At 45.1% G+C, this 19248-nt stretch overlaps 1 protein-coding gene across 2 annotated transcripts in view; it reads left to right on the top strand.

Annotated features, from left to right (window-relative positions):
• Positions 1-19248, top strand: part of MGAT5 (alpha-1,6-mannosylglycoprotein 6-beta-N-acetylglucosaminyltransferase) — a 280628-nt gene that overhangs the window by 175180 nt on the left and 86200 nt on the right. For both annotated transcript variants that reach the window (XM_084785708.1, XM_084785707.1), the window contains exons 8-11: positions 1285-1446; positions 3970-4139; positions 8098-8232; positions 13864-13997. In XM_084785708.1, coding sequence (XP_084641834.1) covers positions 1285-1446; positions 3970-4139; positions 8098-8232; positions 13864-13997 — 601 coding nt within the window. The remainder of the gene's footprint in view (positions 1-1284; positions 1447-3969; positions 4140-8097; positions 8233-13863; positions 13998-19248) is intronic.

Here is a 19248-nt window from a genome sequence, read left to right as displayed (position 1 = left end):
GAGCAGCCATGGAGAATATGTAATGAAGGCCGTGGCTGTGTTCAGCTAACCCGTGATGAACACACACAGGGCAGCCGAGAGGGTGGCTCCATGGCCAGGGTCTGCAGACTCAAGTGCAGACCGTGGGAGGTGGTTGATCCAGAAGGGAGACAAATGCTAAGAATGAGCCGTGGAGATTGCTAAGAGATGAACCTGGTATGCTTGAGGCGACTTGTGAAATAAAAGCTGATATGATCCTGTTTATCTCGTGTTCTAATCAGAGACTGTATCCAGCTACAGTATACAGAATACCACGAAAAAAACATTGTCCTCCTGGACCTTAAGCATTATTCTGGTCTGAATTTTAGAGTCTATTCCGATAGAAACAAATACTATCCCCAGCTTTTAAAATTCCTTAGAAAATCATAAATTCTTTTGGTCTGGAGCAGGACTAATCTAGAAAATGATCATTCGTTTCCCATCTTCCTCTGGGGTGAAAGAGGCCCTCCCGCTAATCCTCACAGTGTTGTCCGGCCTGTGGGAGGTCATGCTACATTTACCTGGTGGTCAGCTGCTTAGCAGGCAGCTCTAAGACACCGATAAATTTTGGCATAGGGGATCTGAAAGTATATCAGGTATATTAATTGCAAAAACTGTGTGCCTGCATAGCTTAGATTTTACAATGACAAAACTTACTTTCTCAGTCTCTAAATTTTTCCCCCCTCAAGATAGGGTTTCTCTGTATACCCTTGACTGTCCTGTACTCACTTTGTAGACCAGGCTGGCCTCGAACATGCAGAGATCGGCCAGCCTCAGCCTCTGCCTCCCCACCTGGTGGGATTACAGGCCTGCGCCATCACACCTGGCTTCAATCTCTAATTTTTTTCATGATCCCCCTTGTGACCAATCAGCAGCCAGGGGCTTTTGTTTCAATCTGTAGTCCTAGGTACGCTGGCTTTTTCAAGTTTTTAATCACATTTATTTCATTTGTGAATGCATGGATACGAGCATGCGCATGCCACATGCCACGGGGAGTCAGTTCTCTTCCCCCACATGGTTCCTGCGCATGGAACTGGCCTTGTCCGGCTCTGTGTCTGCTGAGCGGTCTCCAGCACCCACTTTCGGTTCCTCTTAAGTAAGTGCCGTGCAGAGTCAAGGTTGACTTTTGAAATCCGGAGTTAATTAATTGGCTCTCAGGTTTAAAAATGTCATATCACGAAAATCATTTTGCTTCCTACCCTTTTAGTCTTCTGCTCATTTTATTACGCTTGTCCTCCCCTCCCCTCCTCCCCCGCTCCCCCTCAGGCGGAAATTCGTACGGATTTCAACATTCTCTACAGCATGATGAAAAAGCATGAGGAGTTCCGGTGGATGAGACTCCGCATCCGGCGAATGGCTGACGCGTGGATCCAAGCGATCAAGTCTCTGGCAGAGAAACAGAACCTTGAAAAAAGGAAACGGAAGAAAGTGAGTGTCTTGATCCTGTTCCCTTGTATGCCAACTTTCGTATAAAAGTTGTTTCCGCAGCCAGGCGGTGGTGGCGCATGCCTTTAATCCCAACCTTCGGGAGGCATATTTGAGTGAGTTCAAGGCCACGCTGGTCTACAGAGTTAGTTCTAGGACAGCCAGGGCTACATGGGAAAAAAAACGAAAAAGAGAAAAGAAAAGAAAAAAAAGGTTTTGTGTGGGAGCAAGATGAACAGAGATGTCGTGGGTCTAATGATGCCCCCAGGTAGGTCAGCCCAGCCTCCCCTCGCCTCATTTTGAGATTTTCTAAACCCCCCCCCCCCCGCCCTCAATGTCTTCCTCTGTCCTCTGTGGATGTGTACACAGGCACACACATCTGCACGCACACTGTACACACACTATCCATACACAACACAAGGTGGGTGATGACTGCAGTGATACCCAAGAAGAGACCATGGTTTTCTTATCCCCATCCCTCCCTTCCCCCATTTCCTCCTTTGACCATTTAATTAATTTTTCTTACTATAGAAAAGCAGGCATAGTATAACATAATATTCAACATTTTAATGCATGGTTCAAAGGCCTAAGGAATAGATTGGTTTGTAGCCATCTTCACCACACACTCTCACAAAAATTACAAACAAACAAAAAAAAATGACTTTATCCACTATGACTTATACATAAACTTTGAAACTCTACTGACCGGAAATGTGCTGTCCAGGGGGAAGTGCTTCTAGACCATGCGCACTAAGACGGTGGCCGCTGTGCTGTGCTGTACATATTTTCCCACAGTAAGAAAAGAATGAAGTGGTCAAGGGAGGGAGAGGAAGAAATGGGTGGATGCAGCAGGCGTGGAAGCAAACCTCTCAGCCCTTCAGCCTTCTCGACTTGATGCCGGAAGTATTGGTGCAGTGTGGAAAGTTCAATTTTTAAATGTCATACCTCTCTTCCTTTTCCGTCTGTTTGCTCTGTCCTGTTTTTAATTGCTCATTTTTATTTTATCTTATCTTTTTTTTTTTTGATTCATGTGTATATTCTAATGAGAGAGGGGGCGAGGGTGTGGACTTGGGTAGGTGGGAAGTGGGGAGGTGCTGAGAGGAGTTGGGGACGGGAAAACCGTAATCAGAATATATTGTATGAGAAAAATCTATTTTCAGTTTTAAAAAGAGAAAAAAAAACGTATCTGAAAATCCTAAGGAAAAGGAGCAGCTGGGCTGATGGCTTATCTACGCAGTGTTGATGCAGGAACACAAAGGAGGGCTACTCTCTGTTTTTGTAAAACAGTAAACTCAACAGAGAGCTTTGAAAAAATTAGCAGAGGTATGATAATCTCATTCTAGATCCATTATGAATATTAGAGTATAGAAAATGATTTGCTGTGTTCTTGTCTTTACATAGTGGAATTTTCATGAAAGGAGACAGAAAATAACTGGTGAAATATGAATATATTATCTGAAGGTATTGGGTTTGAATTGACATTGTCAGTAAGAACCCATAGTTTATTTTATCTTCGATGAAACATGAAGTTCCTAGCTACAACCACTGGAAAAGACTCCAAGTAGCAATTATGTAGAATCCCTTGAGAACTGGCCTTTGATCTGTAAATGCTATTTCCACTAGGTGGAATAAGTGGTTCTTGGGAAAATGGCTCATTAAGATCTGAGACGGAAATTACACTTGATGAGCTTACAACATCTCCTTATACCCAGTAACAGCAAAGCTACCAGAGGCTGCACGGATTCTGGCCAGAGAATGGAGGTACCAGCTGCAACACGCTCCCCACTGCCAAGCGCATCTGTTGGGTAGTCAGAGAGCAAAAGTTCACTGAAACACATTACAGATGCTTTATGTCCATGGATTTATATTTAAAAACCAAACTAGTCTCCTGGATCATAATTAGAGTATGCTTAAGCATAGACTTGTTTGGCTATGGGGAGAACTCAATTGATAGTGTGCTTGTCAAATAGCCATATTACCTGAGTTAGCTGCTCGGATCCCACATTAAAAAAAAAAAGCCTGATGTAGTGGTATATGCTTGTGATCCCAACACTAAGGACATAAGAAGATAGATGCAGGAAGATTCCAGGGTCTCGATAGCTAGCCTGTCCTGCCTATTTCATCTCCTCTGTGCTGAGGTGACAAATGTGCACCACCACACTCAGCATTTCTATCTGGGCTCTAGGGATTCGAACTTGTGTCCTCATGTTTGTTCTTTAGGTTCTTTACTGAGTGACTCAGCCACAGCTTCCATTAAACAAACAAACAAAAACAGGATAATCTGTCTGTAACTCACACTCATGGCTCTACCAAGGGCAGTTCATAGTTTTATTATCTGTCTAAAACAGTGGAAAAATATTTCTTTCCTTGTTTTATACCCTCTAGAAAAAGGGACATAGCCCATAATACTGACACTTCAGAGGTTCCTTTAGAACTGGCTGACTGCTTAATGCTGCACACAGCACCTTAGCGTGGACTTTGAACATGGTCCCCGAAGTCAATGTGTGTTTCCCCTTTGTTTTCCAGATCCTTGTTCACCTGGGACTCCTGACCAAGGAATCTGGCTTCAAGATTGCAGAGACAGCATTCAGTGGTGGCCCTCTCGGTGAACTAGTTCAGTGGAGTGACTTAATTACATCTCTGTACCTTCTGGGCCATGACATCCGGATCTCAGCTTCACTGGCTGAGCTCAAGGAGTAAGGAGATCACTTTTTCAATTTGAAACTCAGAATACAGAAACGATACCATAAACTTGTAAAGCCCCTCTATTAGCGTACGATTTCTTGTGGAGGAAAATGAGAGTGATAATTCGCTAAACAGGCGATAAGGAGATTATTTTCGGGAGCTAAATACATACACTATGAAAAGGATAATATGTTTTCATTGGCACTGCAGGCTCCCGGGGCCTCATAAATGAACGCTACGAAAACTCAAGCTAAGGCGCTTATTCTTTGCTATTCCAGGTGTTTCCAACATCTGCAGCACAAGACTATTGACATGCCTAATTCCCTGCCTCTTGCCAAAATGCATACTCTACTCCCTGCTCAACATCAGGCTTTCCAAAGCTTAGAACAGGGCCAGTTCCTGTTTATAGTTTGAGTAAAATGGATTGCCCGAAAGCTAGGACCCAATCCTTTCTCAATTAGCTAACTTCCAGCTCGGTGTGTTCTCTTCCTGAGTCTTCTATCCCACTGAGATTTGCGCTCAGCTCTCGACCCTCTTCTCGGTCCCTTTTCAGTTGATACAGCTGGACAAACAGCTGAACTGAGGTCCCTACAGTCCCCAGAAAACTGCCTGCACAAGTTCCTAACCCAGCATGCAAGTCGTCACGCTGCTGCGCCGACCCTTGGGAAGACAGTCTAGAGACAGTGGAGACGGTAGAGAGCAACGAATGCTCTATGTACCCTTTTCCTACTGTACCACTGACTCACACACCAAGGTTGCCGGCAGGAAATTGAATTGAAAGCAGTAACGTGTGACGATAATGTCTGTGAAAGCAATCCTTTCACTGATCTCCAGATGCTGAGCACCATGATAAAGGTTTGCTTACAGCAGAAATACCATGGAGGATGCCAGCAATAGCGTTCATTGGGACTGTTGCCTAATGTTGAGACTAGGTCTGTGTAGCCTGGTCTAGCCTGGAGCTCATTACGTAGTAGGGGATAACCTTGAATTTATGATCTTGGCCTCCATAGTGTGCACCACTATGTCCAGTTTATATGGCACTGTGTGTGAAACCCTGGGCTTTGTGTGTGTCAGGCAGGCTCTGTACCACCTCACCCTAGCACCAATGGCACTGTTAAAACTATAGTGAGCCGCTGGCTGTGTGTTCAATCCTAAACCCTTTGTGGTTTTATTTTTGTATGTGTGAGCATGAGGGCAGATGTGTGCCCCAGTGTGTGAGGAGGTCAGAGGGCAGCTTTCAGGATTCAGTTCTCTCCTTCCACTCTGGGTCCCAGTGATAGAAGCGGATGGATGCCTCTATCCAAGGAAGCATCTTGGCAGCCCATATATTGTACCTGGAAGTAGGTGCACTGCCATCTGTGTCTTAGAGCTGATGAAACTGCGCTCAGATGGAGTATTCAAGGGTAGTATGGAGGGTGCCTGGATTTGAGCCTGGTATCTGGCTTCTGCGCAGCCGTTTTAGCACAACCTTTCTTTTCTCCTTTACAGTTAGGTGGACTTGAGGTCCTTTGTACCTCAACTTTCTCCTCCTTACCTGGCTGCCTCCTGTTGCCTTCCTGCTTGCTTTAAAACGCTTGGAACATGAGACCTAGAAAGTCATGTACTTTGTACCCACTCTGTCTGCCTTCCGCGGGCCCGGATTTAAAGTGGGGCCTGCCGAGATGACGGGCATGCTGGTACTCACATGTGATAATCACAGCTGATGCATTAGATAATAGTCATACTAACTGCAATTCTACTGGTGCTGATTGGGGCGTGGATGCTAGAACGTTAAATACGGGGAGTCCTGAAGATTGAGTCTCACCACTGTGTTCCTAGCGCTTGCTTACACAGAGTGTCTAGCACACTCTGGCTATTGAAGGAATGAGAGAAGGAATGTGGAAGTGAGTGGGCAGTAGGAGGATGGACAAACGGAGGGCTGTGAGGAACCAGGCACAAGAATGGAGCTGAGAGAAAATGTATTAGGCATGAGTATCGTAGAGACTCACTTGATGGTCAAGGGCAAGTCAGTATTGACTTGTGACTATTGGGATGAGGGCTATATGTACTATGTTGGGAGAGGCAGGGGACATTGAAACAGGTCTCTTATAACTCAGACTAGCCTCAGACCTGCTCTATTGTTGAGGATGACCTTGAACTTCTGATCCTCCTGCCTCCACCTCCTGAGTGATGGGATGCCAGGAGTGCTCACCATATCCAGTACATGTAAGGCTGAGAATGCATGAAGCGTTCTAGGCAAGCACTCTACCCTCTGAGCCCCATCCACAGGCCCTAGATGGGCTTTATTTAAAATGAGCACTGTAGAAGCAACACACAGAAATGGTCCCCAACTCTTTGCTGCTCTTTAGACTCACATGGGGATCTTTTCATCTTACTTCATTCAAGATTTGGGGATCTCCTCCTGGAACAGAACATTCCAGGATGATTAAGGCACAGCATTTGAAAGTGTCATGTCATGAATATACTGTGGGGCTCTGTAGGTAGACAAGGCTAAGAGCCAGCGAACGAGGGGGATCCCAGGTATAAGCTACAGTCAGTAGCCTAACCTAAGATGTTTCTGTCAATATCTTCTGAGCTCAGAGCCACGCTCTGCTGTCTCTGTCCCACAGTGGCCGAGTTGTGTTGATTATACAAAGATGAAAGTGTCTGTTATCCAGCCTTTCACACAGATTTTTTTCCAGATCTTCAGAATAATTTGATTCAGTAGAGCTTGGTTTTTATGGAAGCCCAGAAGGGCCCAGAACCAGTGAGTGTACGGACTGTGGAGGCAGCTTGTGACTCGTGTCATTTGAAAGTGGGATTTTTTGTAAATTGGTCAAGCATTCCTGTGGGATGTGAACAGGGAGAAGAGTGGAGGGGATTAGCTGCTTTCTGGGTCCATGGCAGTTGCACTTTGGACTTTTTTTTCTGACTAATCGAGTTCACATTTGGCGTCATTCTGTTAGCACATGGGCAGTTTTGGATGCCAGGGTACAGGAGGGTTGGTCACTAGCTGAAAAGTGAGCTAATGAGGATGTCTAAGCCACAGGGCCAGTTCTATAATGGGTTACTCAAGATAGTGTGGGGTTGTGTAGGGCTATACAAGAGCTGAGGGGCTGGGAACGGGAGGTGTTTAGGAAATACAAGCAAAAGAGAGAGAATGTCATAGGTTTCTGTGTTCATTGTTTGACTTTTTCTGGGGACATGCGAGCATCTGTTCACCCCAGATAAGGCTCCAAGGAAAGACCAAAGAGATGATTCTACCCAAGTCCGGCTTGGTGACTCAGTGAATTTATTGGGGCTACTTAACTGGGTTGTGCATGAGGAGTGACCTAGAAGGAACATGGTGACACGAAGGCAGCTGCTCACTAAAAACCCCTCACTGAAGCTGCAGCCCCTCAAGCTCCCTGCACGGCCAGGCAGGCAGATCTACTGGCCAGAAGATCTTCTCTCTTAAGCCGTTGTTACTGCTTATATAACCCCAGGGAGGCTCCTTGGGAATCTTGTGCCTCAGGAGCTACTTGGGACTTGTGAGTCTCAATTACTTCCTGAACCTTTTAGGTTTTATTTCCTGGGTCTTAAAGAGCCTGCCTCCAGGAGAGTCTATTTGAATTTGGAGGACATATCAGCACAGCACTATTTCAATACTCTGTCCCCACTCCAAAGGAAAATGAGAACAACTTTTAAGAGAGGTGACAGGTTGGCTTTCTCATGTCTGCTCCACAGTGCAGGTGGATTACACAGCTTCCAGAACTTCACGGGTTGTGTTTATATAGCAGCATCTAATTTCCCCAGGTTAGAATGGGGGCTCTGAAGAGTTGAGGCAGCCTTGAATCTCAGCCCATGATCTTTAATAAGGACTTGAGGTGTGATTTTAACCTATCACATTCCCCTGGTTTCTTACTGTAAAACTATTGATTTTTATTAAAGCTATTGATTTTTATTTATTTATTTATTTATTTATTTATTTATTTATTTGCCCCACTCCAGGATTATGAAGAAGGTCGTTGGGAACCGGTCTGGCTGCCCCACTGTAGGAGACAGAATCGTTGAGCTTATTTATATCGATATTGTTGGACTTGCTCAATTTAAGAAAACTCTAGGACCATCCTGGGTTCATTACCAGTAAGTACTGCATGCTCAGACCTTTCTCCCCCTAACAGGGATTGTGTCGGTAGTTTTTTGTTTGTTTTTGTTTTTAAGGACAATTAAATATTATCTATTGAACTGTATGAAGTACACTTGTCATTCCTAATGAGATTCAGGTTACTCCACTGACTGTATGTTTCCTGGGACGGTTCATTATTTATATTGATAGTCTGAGAATAGAAACAGGTGTCCAGCTGAGCATAATGACACACACCTTTCAATTCCATCATTCAGGAGGCAGAGGCAGGCAGGCCTATGTGAGTTCAGTGTTAGCGTGGTCTACATAGGAAGTTCCAGGACAGGCAGAGCTACAGAGTGAAACCCTGTCTGGAGGGAGAGAGAGAGAGAGAGAGAGAGAGAGAGAGAGAGAGAGAGAGAGAGAGAGAGAGAGAGAGAATGAGAATATCTTATATATTTAATCTAATTTATTTGTGTGTGTGTGTGTGTGTGTGTGTGTGTGTGTGTGTGTGTGTGTGTGTGTGTATACATTCCATAGCATATACATGGCAGTCAGAGGACAACCTTTGAGAGTTGGATCTCACCTTCTACCTAATGAGGCAGGGTCTCTCTCTTATCCTTTCTGTGGCTGCACAGTTTACTTCAAGCTAATTGTCCTCTGAGCCACAACACCTGATTTTATCAGTGCTAAGGATGGGATGGAACTCAGGGTTTTATGCATGCTGGACAAGCCAGGCATACTACATTCCAACCCTTTCTTTCCTTCCTTCCTTCCTTCCTTCCTTCCTTCCTTCCTTCCTTCCTTCCTTTTTCTTTCTGTCTTCCTGTCTTTCTTTCTAAGTTGAAGACAGGGTTTCTCTATGTGTCCCTGGAACTCTCTCTGTAGACCAGTCTGGCCTCATCTATTTGTTTCCTAATTGTGATTAATGAGAGAAATATTTTTGATGCTGTCTACTGTGTTAATTTTATGTCACTTTGACCAAATACATGAGCAAGAACCCTTATAGGAGGAAAGGGTTTTTTTTGTTTTGTTTTTATTTGTTTAGTTGGTTGGCTTTTTGTCTTGGCTCATGGCTTCAAAGGCTTCAGCCTATTGTGGCAGTGAGAGTAGGCAGGGCAGCTCCTATCATAGCAGTCAGGAAGCAGAGAATGCCTTGACTGTCAGATTTCTCTTTCTTCTGCATTCTACCTGGAGGCTCCAGCCCACAAGATGGCGATACCCACATTCAGGGTAGATCTTCCCTTTGGTTGATCCTCTCTGGAGATATGCTCACAGACGTACCTAGAGGTTTGCTTCTCCAATCTTCTTGGCATTTCTCTAAATTCAATCAAGTTGTCACTCAAAATGAACCATCACATGCTCTAACGTATCCAATCTATGAATAGCCCAAAGTGAGCCTTTATCTTTCCTCTTAGATATGTTTAGTACTTTTTAACTTTAGAGCTCCTAGGTTATTTCAGACCTGAAGTTATTTAAGAATTAGACAAAAATGAGAGGTGAAAATACAAGAAATTTTCTCAAAAATTCAAGGTCTACAGTCATCCATTGTCTGTAAAACCCCCTTTCAAACTTTGCACCAACAGCAATGATTTTCTCATTGGGCAATGAAATATTTATAGCAGGGAGACTGATGGGATAGAAACTGTATTAAGGGTTTCTGTTTTGACTGTGTTAACTAAGTTGAATGACTGTATGATTGTGTTAACTGTTGACTGGTAGCTGTTGACTATGTTGAATGATTGTGTTGACTGTTGATTGTGTGCTACTATGCTGAATGATTGTTGTTGGCTGGCTGTGCTGAGTAAGTAGACTGTGCTGATTGTGTTGACTTTGTTGGATGATTGTATTTACTGTTAATTCTATTGATTGTGTGCTACTATGCTGAATGGTTGTTGTTGTTTGGCTGTGCTGAGTAGACTGTGCTGATTGTGTTGACTTTGTTGGATGACTTTGATGGCTGTTGACTGTTATCTGTATTGGCTTTAATGACTGTTGACTGTATTAACTATTGAATGACTGTTGACTGTGCTAAATATATTGAGTGATTGTTTTGACAATGTGGTCTGTGCTGGCTGACTGTTGACTGTGTGGACTGTGTTGATTGTGCTAATTCTTTTGAATGATAGCTATGTTGACAGGGTTAACTGTGCTGACTATGTATGTTGTCTGACTGTGTTGATTGTGATGGTTGTATTGACTCTTGAGTATATTATCCTAATAGTATCTGTGGTTTTTTTCCTTTGCTTGGGATATTACCATTTTTATTTTTAGGAAACTTTGAGTTGGATCATACTTTGTCCTTTTTGTTAACTTTTTTCTTTTGTGCATGTGTATAGGTACACATGTGTATATTGTACACATGTGTGTAGGTGTGTATGCACATGGAGGACAGAGAACAACCTTGAGTGTCATTCTTCAGAAACGCTCTCCAGCTACTTTTGAGACAGCCTTTCGATGACCTGGAACTGGCCCATAGTCTGGCTGGCCAGTAGTCCCCAGGAATCTACCTGCCTCACTTCCTCAGGACTGGGTTTCCAAGCATGCGCCAAGCACTGTACACACTATACCATCTCCTTAGCTCCAGCACACCCCTCTCTGTGACATCATACTTTCCCTATTATTCATTTGTTTGCTTGTTATTCTTCACAAATCACAAGTCATAACTTTTTTTCTTAGTTGTATAGAAACTTAGTTGCATAGAACATCTTTCTTCTTGGTTAATAAGCCATACTGCAAATACAATTTGTTTCTAAATGATAGCCTTAAGGAAGGAATGTCAGGGTTGTTCCTTCCTACCATCCCATAAATTTTAGACATCTGGAAAACATGCAAAGAAAACTGGGCGATTCAGGCCTCCATAGACTCTGATGTTCTTGTTATTAAGAAGGACTATTTAGATGGAAAAATATTCTCAGTGGTGGTGTTTGGGTCAATTAAGAGAGGCCATGTCGTTATTAAAATGGTCACTGTTGATTGGTATTTGATGCTTGCTGTGTGAAAATGCTTATGGCTGAGCATAATGTTTTTCCTTGGTCTGAATTAGCAGTAAACAGCAGGGACTCTCTGGGTGCTTTAGCCCTCAGTCTTTGTTTTGTGACAAAGCTACAGTTTCATCAAATGACAAGCAGGCTGCCTCGAATTTTTCTTGCCTACTTCTTGCCCTTTAAATATGAAACGTGGCACCTAGGGATAGTGTCCCATTTGTGTCACACTGGCCTATTGTGTATGAAGCCTTGGGTTCAGTCCCCAGCACTTTATAAACCAAGCATGGCAGTGCCTGCCTGTAATCCCAGCACTCAGGAGGTAGAGACAGAAGGACCAGAAGCTCAAGGTTATCCTTGAGGGTAGCCTAGGTTACAGGAGACCCTATCCCCCCCCCCAAAAAAGGAAAGAGGGGCACCAATGAGGTGGCTCCAATGACAAAGTGTTTGCTGTGCAATATGAGGGCCTGTGTTAGGGTCCCTGTATCTACACGAAGGGTTCAGCATAATGGTGCACAATTGCAGTCCCAGCATGGGGAAACCGAGACTGGAGGTTCCTGGAGCTCTCAGGCCAAATGCTTGAGCCAACTCAGTGAGTTCTAAATTTCTGAGATATCCAGTCTCAGAAAATATGATGGGAAACTACTAAGAAATATCTAGCATGCATACACACACATATCACACAAGTGTGCACACACACACATATCACACAAGTGTACACACACACACATATCACACAAGGGCACACATACACATAAATGTGTGCTCACATGTAGGAGCATGCACAGATATACAACACATGCACACAAAAGAAACCATGAGACTGTGGCCATCTTGCTTGATGGCAGGTGGTGGGGGCTGCATCCCATGTTTGTGATGTCATCTTCAGACTTCAGTGAGCAATAAGCCCTTTAGGACTGTTGACCTTGGGAAATACTTGTAAATTCTAATTGGCATAAGGACCTAGGAAATTTGATTAAACACTTATTAAGTGCTGCCGTGCTACTTGTACTCTAGGAGGTACTGCGGAACTCACAAACCTTCTGCTCCATAGCAGGCCTTAGCCAAGCGTAGAGAATGTTCAGGAATGTGAGACATACATGGTCCACAGCACACCAGCTTTCACACCAGACTCCCGGCTAGAAAGCAGGCCCTGAGCTCCTGATTCTCTCTCACACTGTGGGATAGCGTTGAGCAGTAAGAACTTTCCAGAAGTCATTTGGTATTGCTGCTGAGGTCTCTGTTAGAGGAAATGCCAGCTGCCTTGGGCATTGGGGCAAATACATGTTTAAATCCTTAGAAGATTCCTGACGTGAATTTTAGACACACAGTGGGCATCCAAAGCAGGGGCGTACATATTAGCAAATGTAGTTCCAAGATCTAGCCAAGGAGCACCTTGAACTAGAAGCTCTTTTGCCTCCACCTCCCAAGCATGTGGCTTCTGAGGAGTGACGCCAGAATTTGACCTCTGGCCTCCACAAGAATGATACACACACATTCTCACTGTGTCTGTCTGTCTGTCTGCCTCTCTTTCTCTCTCTCTCTCTCTCTCTCTCTCTCTCTCTCTCTCTCTCTCTCTCTCTCTCTCTCTCTCTAACCAATGCACATACACAGACACATACCCAGGTATACAAAAGAGTATAAACCAATTCTTAGCTCACAGCCACCCCAAGATAACTGGTGGGCCAAGTTTGGCTCAGCTTAATAGGCGAATGAGACTCTATTGTACGGCATCAGGTTCTGGCCAATCTAGCAATCAAGTCCTATTATATTATAGTTGGATATGCAAAAGCTGCCCCCACCCAGTAAATGAAATTGCAGTCTGTTTTTGTGTCACTTCGACATAATACTAGAGCCAGACTTGTTTGTTGTGGAATGGAATTTATTTTTCACTGTTGGAAGCGGAAAAGTCCAAGATGGAGTGGCTCCCGTCCAGTGAAGGCCATATCCTACTGTGCAAAGTTCTGCCTTGGGTCTCTAGTCATCCTCTTATAAAGCTACTAATGGCATCATGGGCCCGCATGTATCATCTCCACAAACCCTGCCTTCAAACATCATCAGCATACCAGTGTGCAGAGTGCCTCTCCAGGGCAAAGCAGGACCTTATAGCTGTAGCACTCACATCACCAAAAGTCCAATGCGGTTAACTGATGAAAAGGTCCCCCGAAGCACGCCCTATGTTCTAAACAGAGTACGAGCTGTGCATATAATGGTGCTTTGTGTCTTTCATCGTATTGATTAGGCACCTACTGTATGCCCAGTCCCACTGAGTGCTAAGTCCACTGTGGTGAATCTTGTAGGCCCCTTCCAGCATTCACGGGTGTTTATCTCACTGGTATTTGGGCCGCCCTTGGTGGCTAGCCATTTCCGCCTGCCTGGGTGGCTGCGGCCTTCCTTGCAGGTGTAGACGTTTGACGTGCATGATATTCCAAAGTCACCTGGCTGGGTGGGTTGGGGTGTAGCTTAGCGGTAGAGCATTTAGTTAGCTTTGCAGAAGGAGCTGGGTTTAAATCCCAGAAGCATAAACACAAATGCAAAGCGAACAAGTAGGAACATAAGAACAAGCTCTTTCCGGTGGCGATTTTACTTTTTTCAAGCGTTTGTCCGTTTGTCTGTCTGGAACTACAGCATCTGGTTATGGTTTGACACGCAGCGCTTTCCTTGCAGGTGCATGCTGCGAGTGCTAGACTCCTTTGGAACAGAACCCGAGTTCAACCATGCGAGTTACGCCCAGTCGAAAGGCCACAAGACCCCCTGGGGAAAATGGAGTCTGAACCCACAGCAGTTTTACACCATGTTCCGTGAGTATTCAGTCATGTGTGGTCTCTGCCTTGCAGAACGCTGCTGAAGATAGGCGCGGAGGTTAACCAGACAACCATCCATCTGGGGCTGTGCCTCTCAGGACCCTTAGCTGGGAAAGTGTGTGCCTTTGAACATTTTTCTTGGGAATAATTCTTCCTGTAATTGGGATTACAGGTGAACATTTTGAGTAGTGACTTGAAATGTCCTAGAGAAAAGTGTCCAGCACAGATTACCAAGAGAAGCCACATGGAAAAGGCCTGCAGATTACTTTTGAATGAGCAGTCACTGCGCATGTCCCAGCACCATATCCGTGCTGCTGAGGGGCCACTGCATCCTTAAGAGGAATGAGGCCTTCCATGTCAACTGGTCTTTCCACACAGTTCCATCTTAATTACTTGAGCATGAAATTATTTTGGGAAGAGGTGGGGGATTCAAGACAGGGTTTCTCTATGTAGCTCAGGCTATCCTAGAACCCAAGATGTGGACCAGGCTGGCCTCAAACTCAACAGAGATTTGCCTGCCTCAGTCTCCTGAGTGCTAGGATTAAAGGCATGCACCACCACTGCCTGGCTGAAGCACTTAAAGGAAAATATGATCTCAGAGCTGTGGAGATGGCTCACTGGGTAAAGCACTCCCCTGTAAGCACGAGAACTGAGTTCTGATCTGCAGAACACATGCAAGTGCCAGGCTCTTCCCTGGTATTCGGGCATTTGCATCGGCACATCGGCAATCCCAGCCCTCCCAGGATGGAGATGGGATTCCCAGAACAAGCTGTGTAGCTTGAGTAGCCAAATCCGTGACTCTGGTTCAACTGAGAGACTGCCTCAATGTAGAAAGTGGAGAGCAACTGAAGAAAATACTTGACATAAACATCTTGCCTCAACATGCACAGCGTTCACACATACATGCACAGACGTGTGTATATACCCACACATACCAACACACATGCATGCCACACACATTTTCAGAATTAGGGCTATTTTAATGTCAGCTTCTTACTTTGCTGGTTGGTCCCTTTAACTGCTGGACTCAGACTGTTCTTTCTCCTCTTGCTGCCCTTGCTGGTGTTCGTGTGCAGTTTGATGAGCTTCTGCACTCAGGGCGTTTTCTATATGGCCTAGAGATTGACTTACAAAAGCTACAGTTTTAGTTTCGAATGAGGGGCTTAATGGAGCATGTAGCAAGCAAAAGTAAAAAAAAAAAAAACAGAAAACAAAACCAAACAGCATCAAACTAGATCACCAACGCATCACCGTGGGTACTTACAACATCCAACAGACACCTGGAGTGGCCTGATAGAGAAAACAGGGGCATGGTCATCAAATTGGCTCTTACAGCATCCAGCAGAAATCAGCTGAGGAAGAAACAGTCATGTTGGGGTCTCCGCTGATTTCCAGCTTCCAGTTCCCACTGAGACATCTTTATGCACAGAATAAATAGTAAGGAAAGGGAGGCCTTCCCTGTAGTGAGAAATTTGGAATTTTAGTTTCTTTAAAAATGCAGAAATATATAGCTATGTGTTTGTTTTCATCCCAAGTGTGGGGCTCTGGGCTGCTTCACAGCAGCTGACTATGATTTGCCTCGTGCTCTGGTGGGGACATGCTTTTGCCAGCTATAGATAGTTTCTGCAATTGTGTGACGTTTGGAATTCGGGAGACTTTTCAGAGGCCTGGGAGGTTGTTGGCTGCTGTTGGTTGCCATTGGTTGTTGGTCAGGGTTTGTTAAGTAGTCGTGTGCAAAGAGGAAGCAAGAAAAAGAAAGTAGCTCTCCTGATGGCGAAGATCAGACTTGCCCCAAGGAGCTCGAGGCCTCTAGTCAGCAGGATGTAGTCTAATGGCAATGTTGCCCCCTTTGCAGCCTCTGACTCTGTTCAGGGATCTCTTTCCTTTCCTCTCTATCCTTTTTTTTTTCCTCTCGCATCTAATGTTAAGGGGTTGAAAGGGAGGAAGAAAAGGGTTGAAGAAATGTAGAAGAAAGAAGAACCCACAAAGTAGTAAAACAGCAGACACACTTCACCCTCTACCTGTCCTCAAAGCGTGATAGCAGGTTGTTTTGCCATAGGGTCATGGGGCCAGCCCCTCCTCGGACAAGGGCCCTTGCAGGAGACATTGAGACAGGCTTGCTTGGGTCTAAAGTAGGAGATTCCTGCCTTACTTCCAGAGTCAACTTCTCTGTGTGCTCAAACAGTCCATGATAGTCAGCTGACATGGTGGATGTTACAAATCTCCTTCGGACCGATGCCCTCGCTGGCCCTGCTGCTGGCCTTGAGACGTTGCCATTGACAGCCTTTCTCCCTCTTCTTGCTTTCTTCCTGTTCACCTCCGTTCCCATATTCTTGCCTTATTTCTAATTGGCCACAGACTGTGAAGGCAAGTACCAAACTAGACAGGTTGTGCCAAAGCTAAGTTATAATTAAGTCCCCACCTCTTTGAGGAGGGTAGGTTCTATTCTGGAAATGAATGGAGCCATTTCTTTGAAGGCTAAGGATTGAGACCCCCCCACCCCCTTTCCAGAGTTATCACTATTATTTCATTTAGACGTACCCATGCTAAAATGAATTTCTGAAATGTCAGTCTATTCTTTGGCTGAGTCAAGGCCCTATCGATGCCTGAGCTGACGTGTCTCCGTGCTCCCCTACCCCATGGCTGCCCCTTGTGCCTTAGGGGTCACAGCTGCCCAGAGGTCGACCTTTGCTTCATCCCTCAATGTCTTGATGAACATGTTAGAATAATCCTTAGGAAATCGGTGTGGGGGAAAAAAAGAATTAAGACGGGTGTATGGCAGGTGAGGCAGCAGTTTTAAAACTCACCTCATGTGTGTGGCCTGGGGAGATGCTTCAGTTGGTAGAGGGCTGGGAAGACCTGAGTTGGATCCCTGGGACTCCTGGGAAAAGCTAGGTGTGGCAGTATGCAGTGTGCACCTGAAAGCCAGTGTTGGGAAGGAAGAGAGAGACGTGGATCTTGGAAAATTACTGGCTGTTCAGCCTAGCCCACTTGGTCTCAAAAAAAAGTAGATGGTGCCTAAGAAATGATACCAGAGGTTGTCCCCCAAACTCTACATGCACGCATGTGTGTGTGTGTGTGTGTGTGTGTGTGAGAGAGAGAGAGAGAGAGAGAGAGAGGGAGAGGGAGAGGGAGAGGGGGGAGAGAGAGAGAGAGAGAGAGAGAGAGAGAGAGAGAGAGAGAGAGAGAGAGAGAGAGAGAGAGAGAAGAGAGTGTGTTACATGTGTTACCTGTTTAAATGTTCTTTTGAGCCCAGAGACCTTGGTGAGAGCATGCTGTGTGTAGGATAGACATCATCATCATTATTATTATTGGGCTTATATCATCCTGTTATTGTCATCTGTCCCAGAGGCACAGTTCAGGGAACAAACTAATATTGGGTGCACCAGGTAACAGATGGCTGTCAGCATGGCAGGGCGTGATTAGAGTCGGCCTGGGGTCTGACCTTGCTATGCAATTCTGAGTCTGGAAAGAAGTGCCAGCCAATCAACTAAGCAGTGACCTGCATTAGGACCAGGAGGTACAGCTTGTGCATGCATGCATGCACTTTCTGAGACATGATGGCAGTAGCCTTGTGTCCTGCCCCAGAGAAGAGAGGGAGTCTTCTCCTGTAGAGGAGTGGGACACAGCACCCTGCAGGCCTGCTTTAATCCTGTGGGCAAAGGCTTTCAGGAGCATGCCTTCCTTCAAGTGAAAGAAGTTCTCTGTTTAAAATGCAATGAAAGCCAGAAGCAGAGAATGCTTTCTCTGAACCTAGGAGAGGGATACGGTTCCTGGATTCAGCAGAAATCGGGGAAAGTTGACACAGTTGAATGCCTTTTAAGAAAAGAACCCGCAGAGCAAAACATTAGCAACCACGCTGAAAGCAAACAGCATAGTAAGAGAGTGTTTACATGGTTATTTGAGACTTAGAGGAATGTGGAGGAGCCGAGGTATCTGTACACAAGGAAGGCACATTACAGCATTGATGCGGAGACCTCGGGTGCTCAGTCTGAAAGGATATTAGTGAAGTTATAGAAATGAAACACCGGGCTGGGAGATGGCTCCATTAGTCCAGTATCTGCCCTGCAAGCCTGAGGACCTGAGTTTGGTTCCCATAACACAAGTAAAAAACCAGGCATGTTGGTACAGGCCTGTAATCCCAGCACTCAGGAGGCAGAGAAAGGTGCATCCTTCGGCCTGCTGGCCAGTCAACTTAGCTAAATCAGCTTCAGGTTGATGAATATACTCTGTCTCCAGAAAACAAGATGGATGGTACCAGAAGAGTGACATCTGAGGAAGTCTTCTGACTTCCATATATAATATGCATAACATATATATGTATAACGCATGCATGCTCGCGCACACACACACACACACACACACACACACACACACACAGCACACTACACAACATTACAAACAAATGTTTTCAATTCTGTGCTTTGAAAAGGACCAGAAGTTAAGCCACCCTGATGAGGGTCATGAGCTTGAAAGCCTTCAGACCTGGCCTCCCCAAACACCTTTTTCCATATAGAAGAGCCTCCTCCTAGACTAAGTCAGATTGCAGATGTGAAGTAGGGAAGGCAAAGGAGCCAGGAAGGACCACGGGGATGCTGTCAGGAGTTCAGAGCATCCCCAAACAGTATCAAAAGAACACTGGCTACAGTGGATTAAATTCCAATGAATCAAAAATAGTGCGGCTGGGAATGCAGCTCAAGTCAACAGAGTGCTTGGCTAGCATGCTCAAAGCCCTAAGTTCCGCCACACTAACTGGGGGTGGTGTTCCCCACCTGTAATCCCAGCACTCAGTAGGTGGAGGTAGGAGGATGAAATGGCCAAAATTATTTGGCTACATGACAAAGTTCAAGCCTAGCATGAGATATATGAGACCTTGTCTTTAAAAAAAAAAAAAAAGCAGTTAATGAGTCCCGAATGATGTGATGATATGCCAAGCAAGAAAATCTAGTGGGTCACCTTTGCAAGTTGCTATGATACCATCTCATTACTCTGAATAATAAAGGGGGAAGAGCCCAGCTTTGATCTTCTTGCCTTTCTAGCACAAATTGCATTTGAAGATAATCAAGTGGTTGATAATAAGAAACTGTTAATAACAGGGGAAGCAGAGCTGCCAAAGCAGGCAGAAGGAGGGATTAGGGAGTGAGCTGCTTCAAACTCTGAAGGGGAACACAGATCCAGTGACCATCAGCCACTGCGAAGCCAGGCAGGTAGCAAGTTGATGGGGGACTTTCCACGGATAGGACTGTCT

This window comes from Acomys minous, assembly GCF_964271855.1.
Source record: "Acomys minous genome assembly, chromosome: 1".
NCBI lineage: Eukaryota > Metazoa > Chordata > Mammalia > Rodentia > Muridae > Acomys > Acomys minous.
The sequence above is the reverse complement of the archived record's forward strand: the minus strand, read 5'-3'. Positions and strand labels throughout refer to the sequence as shown.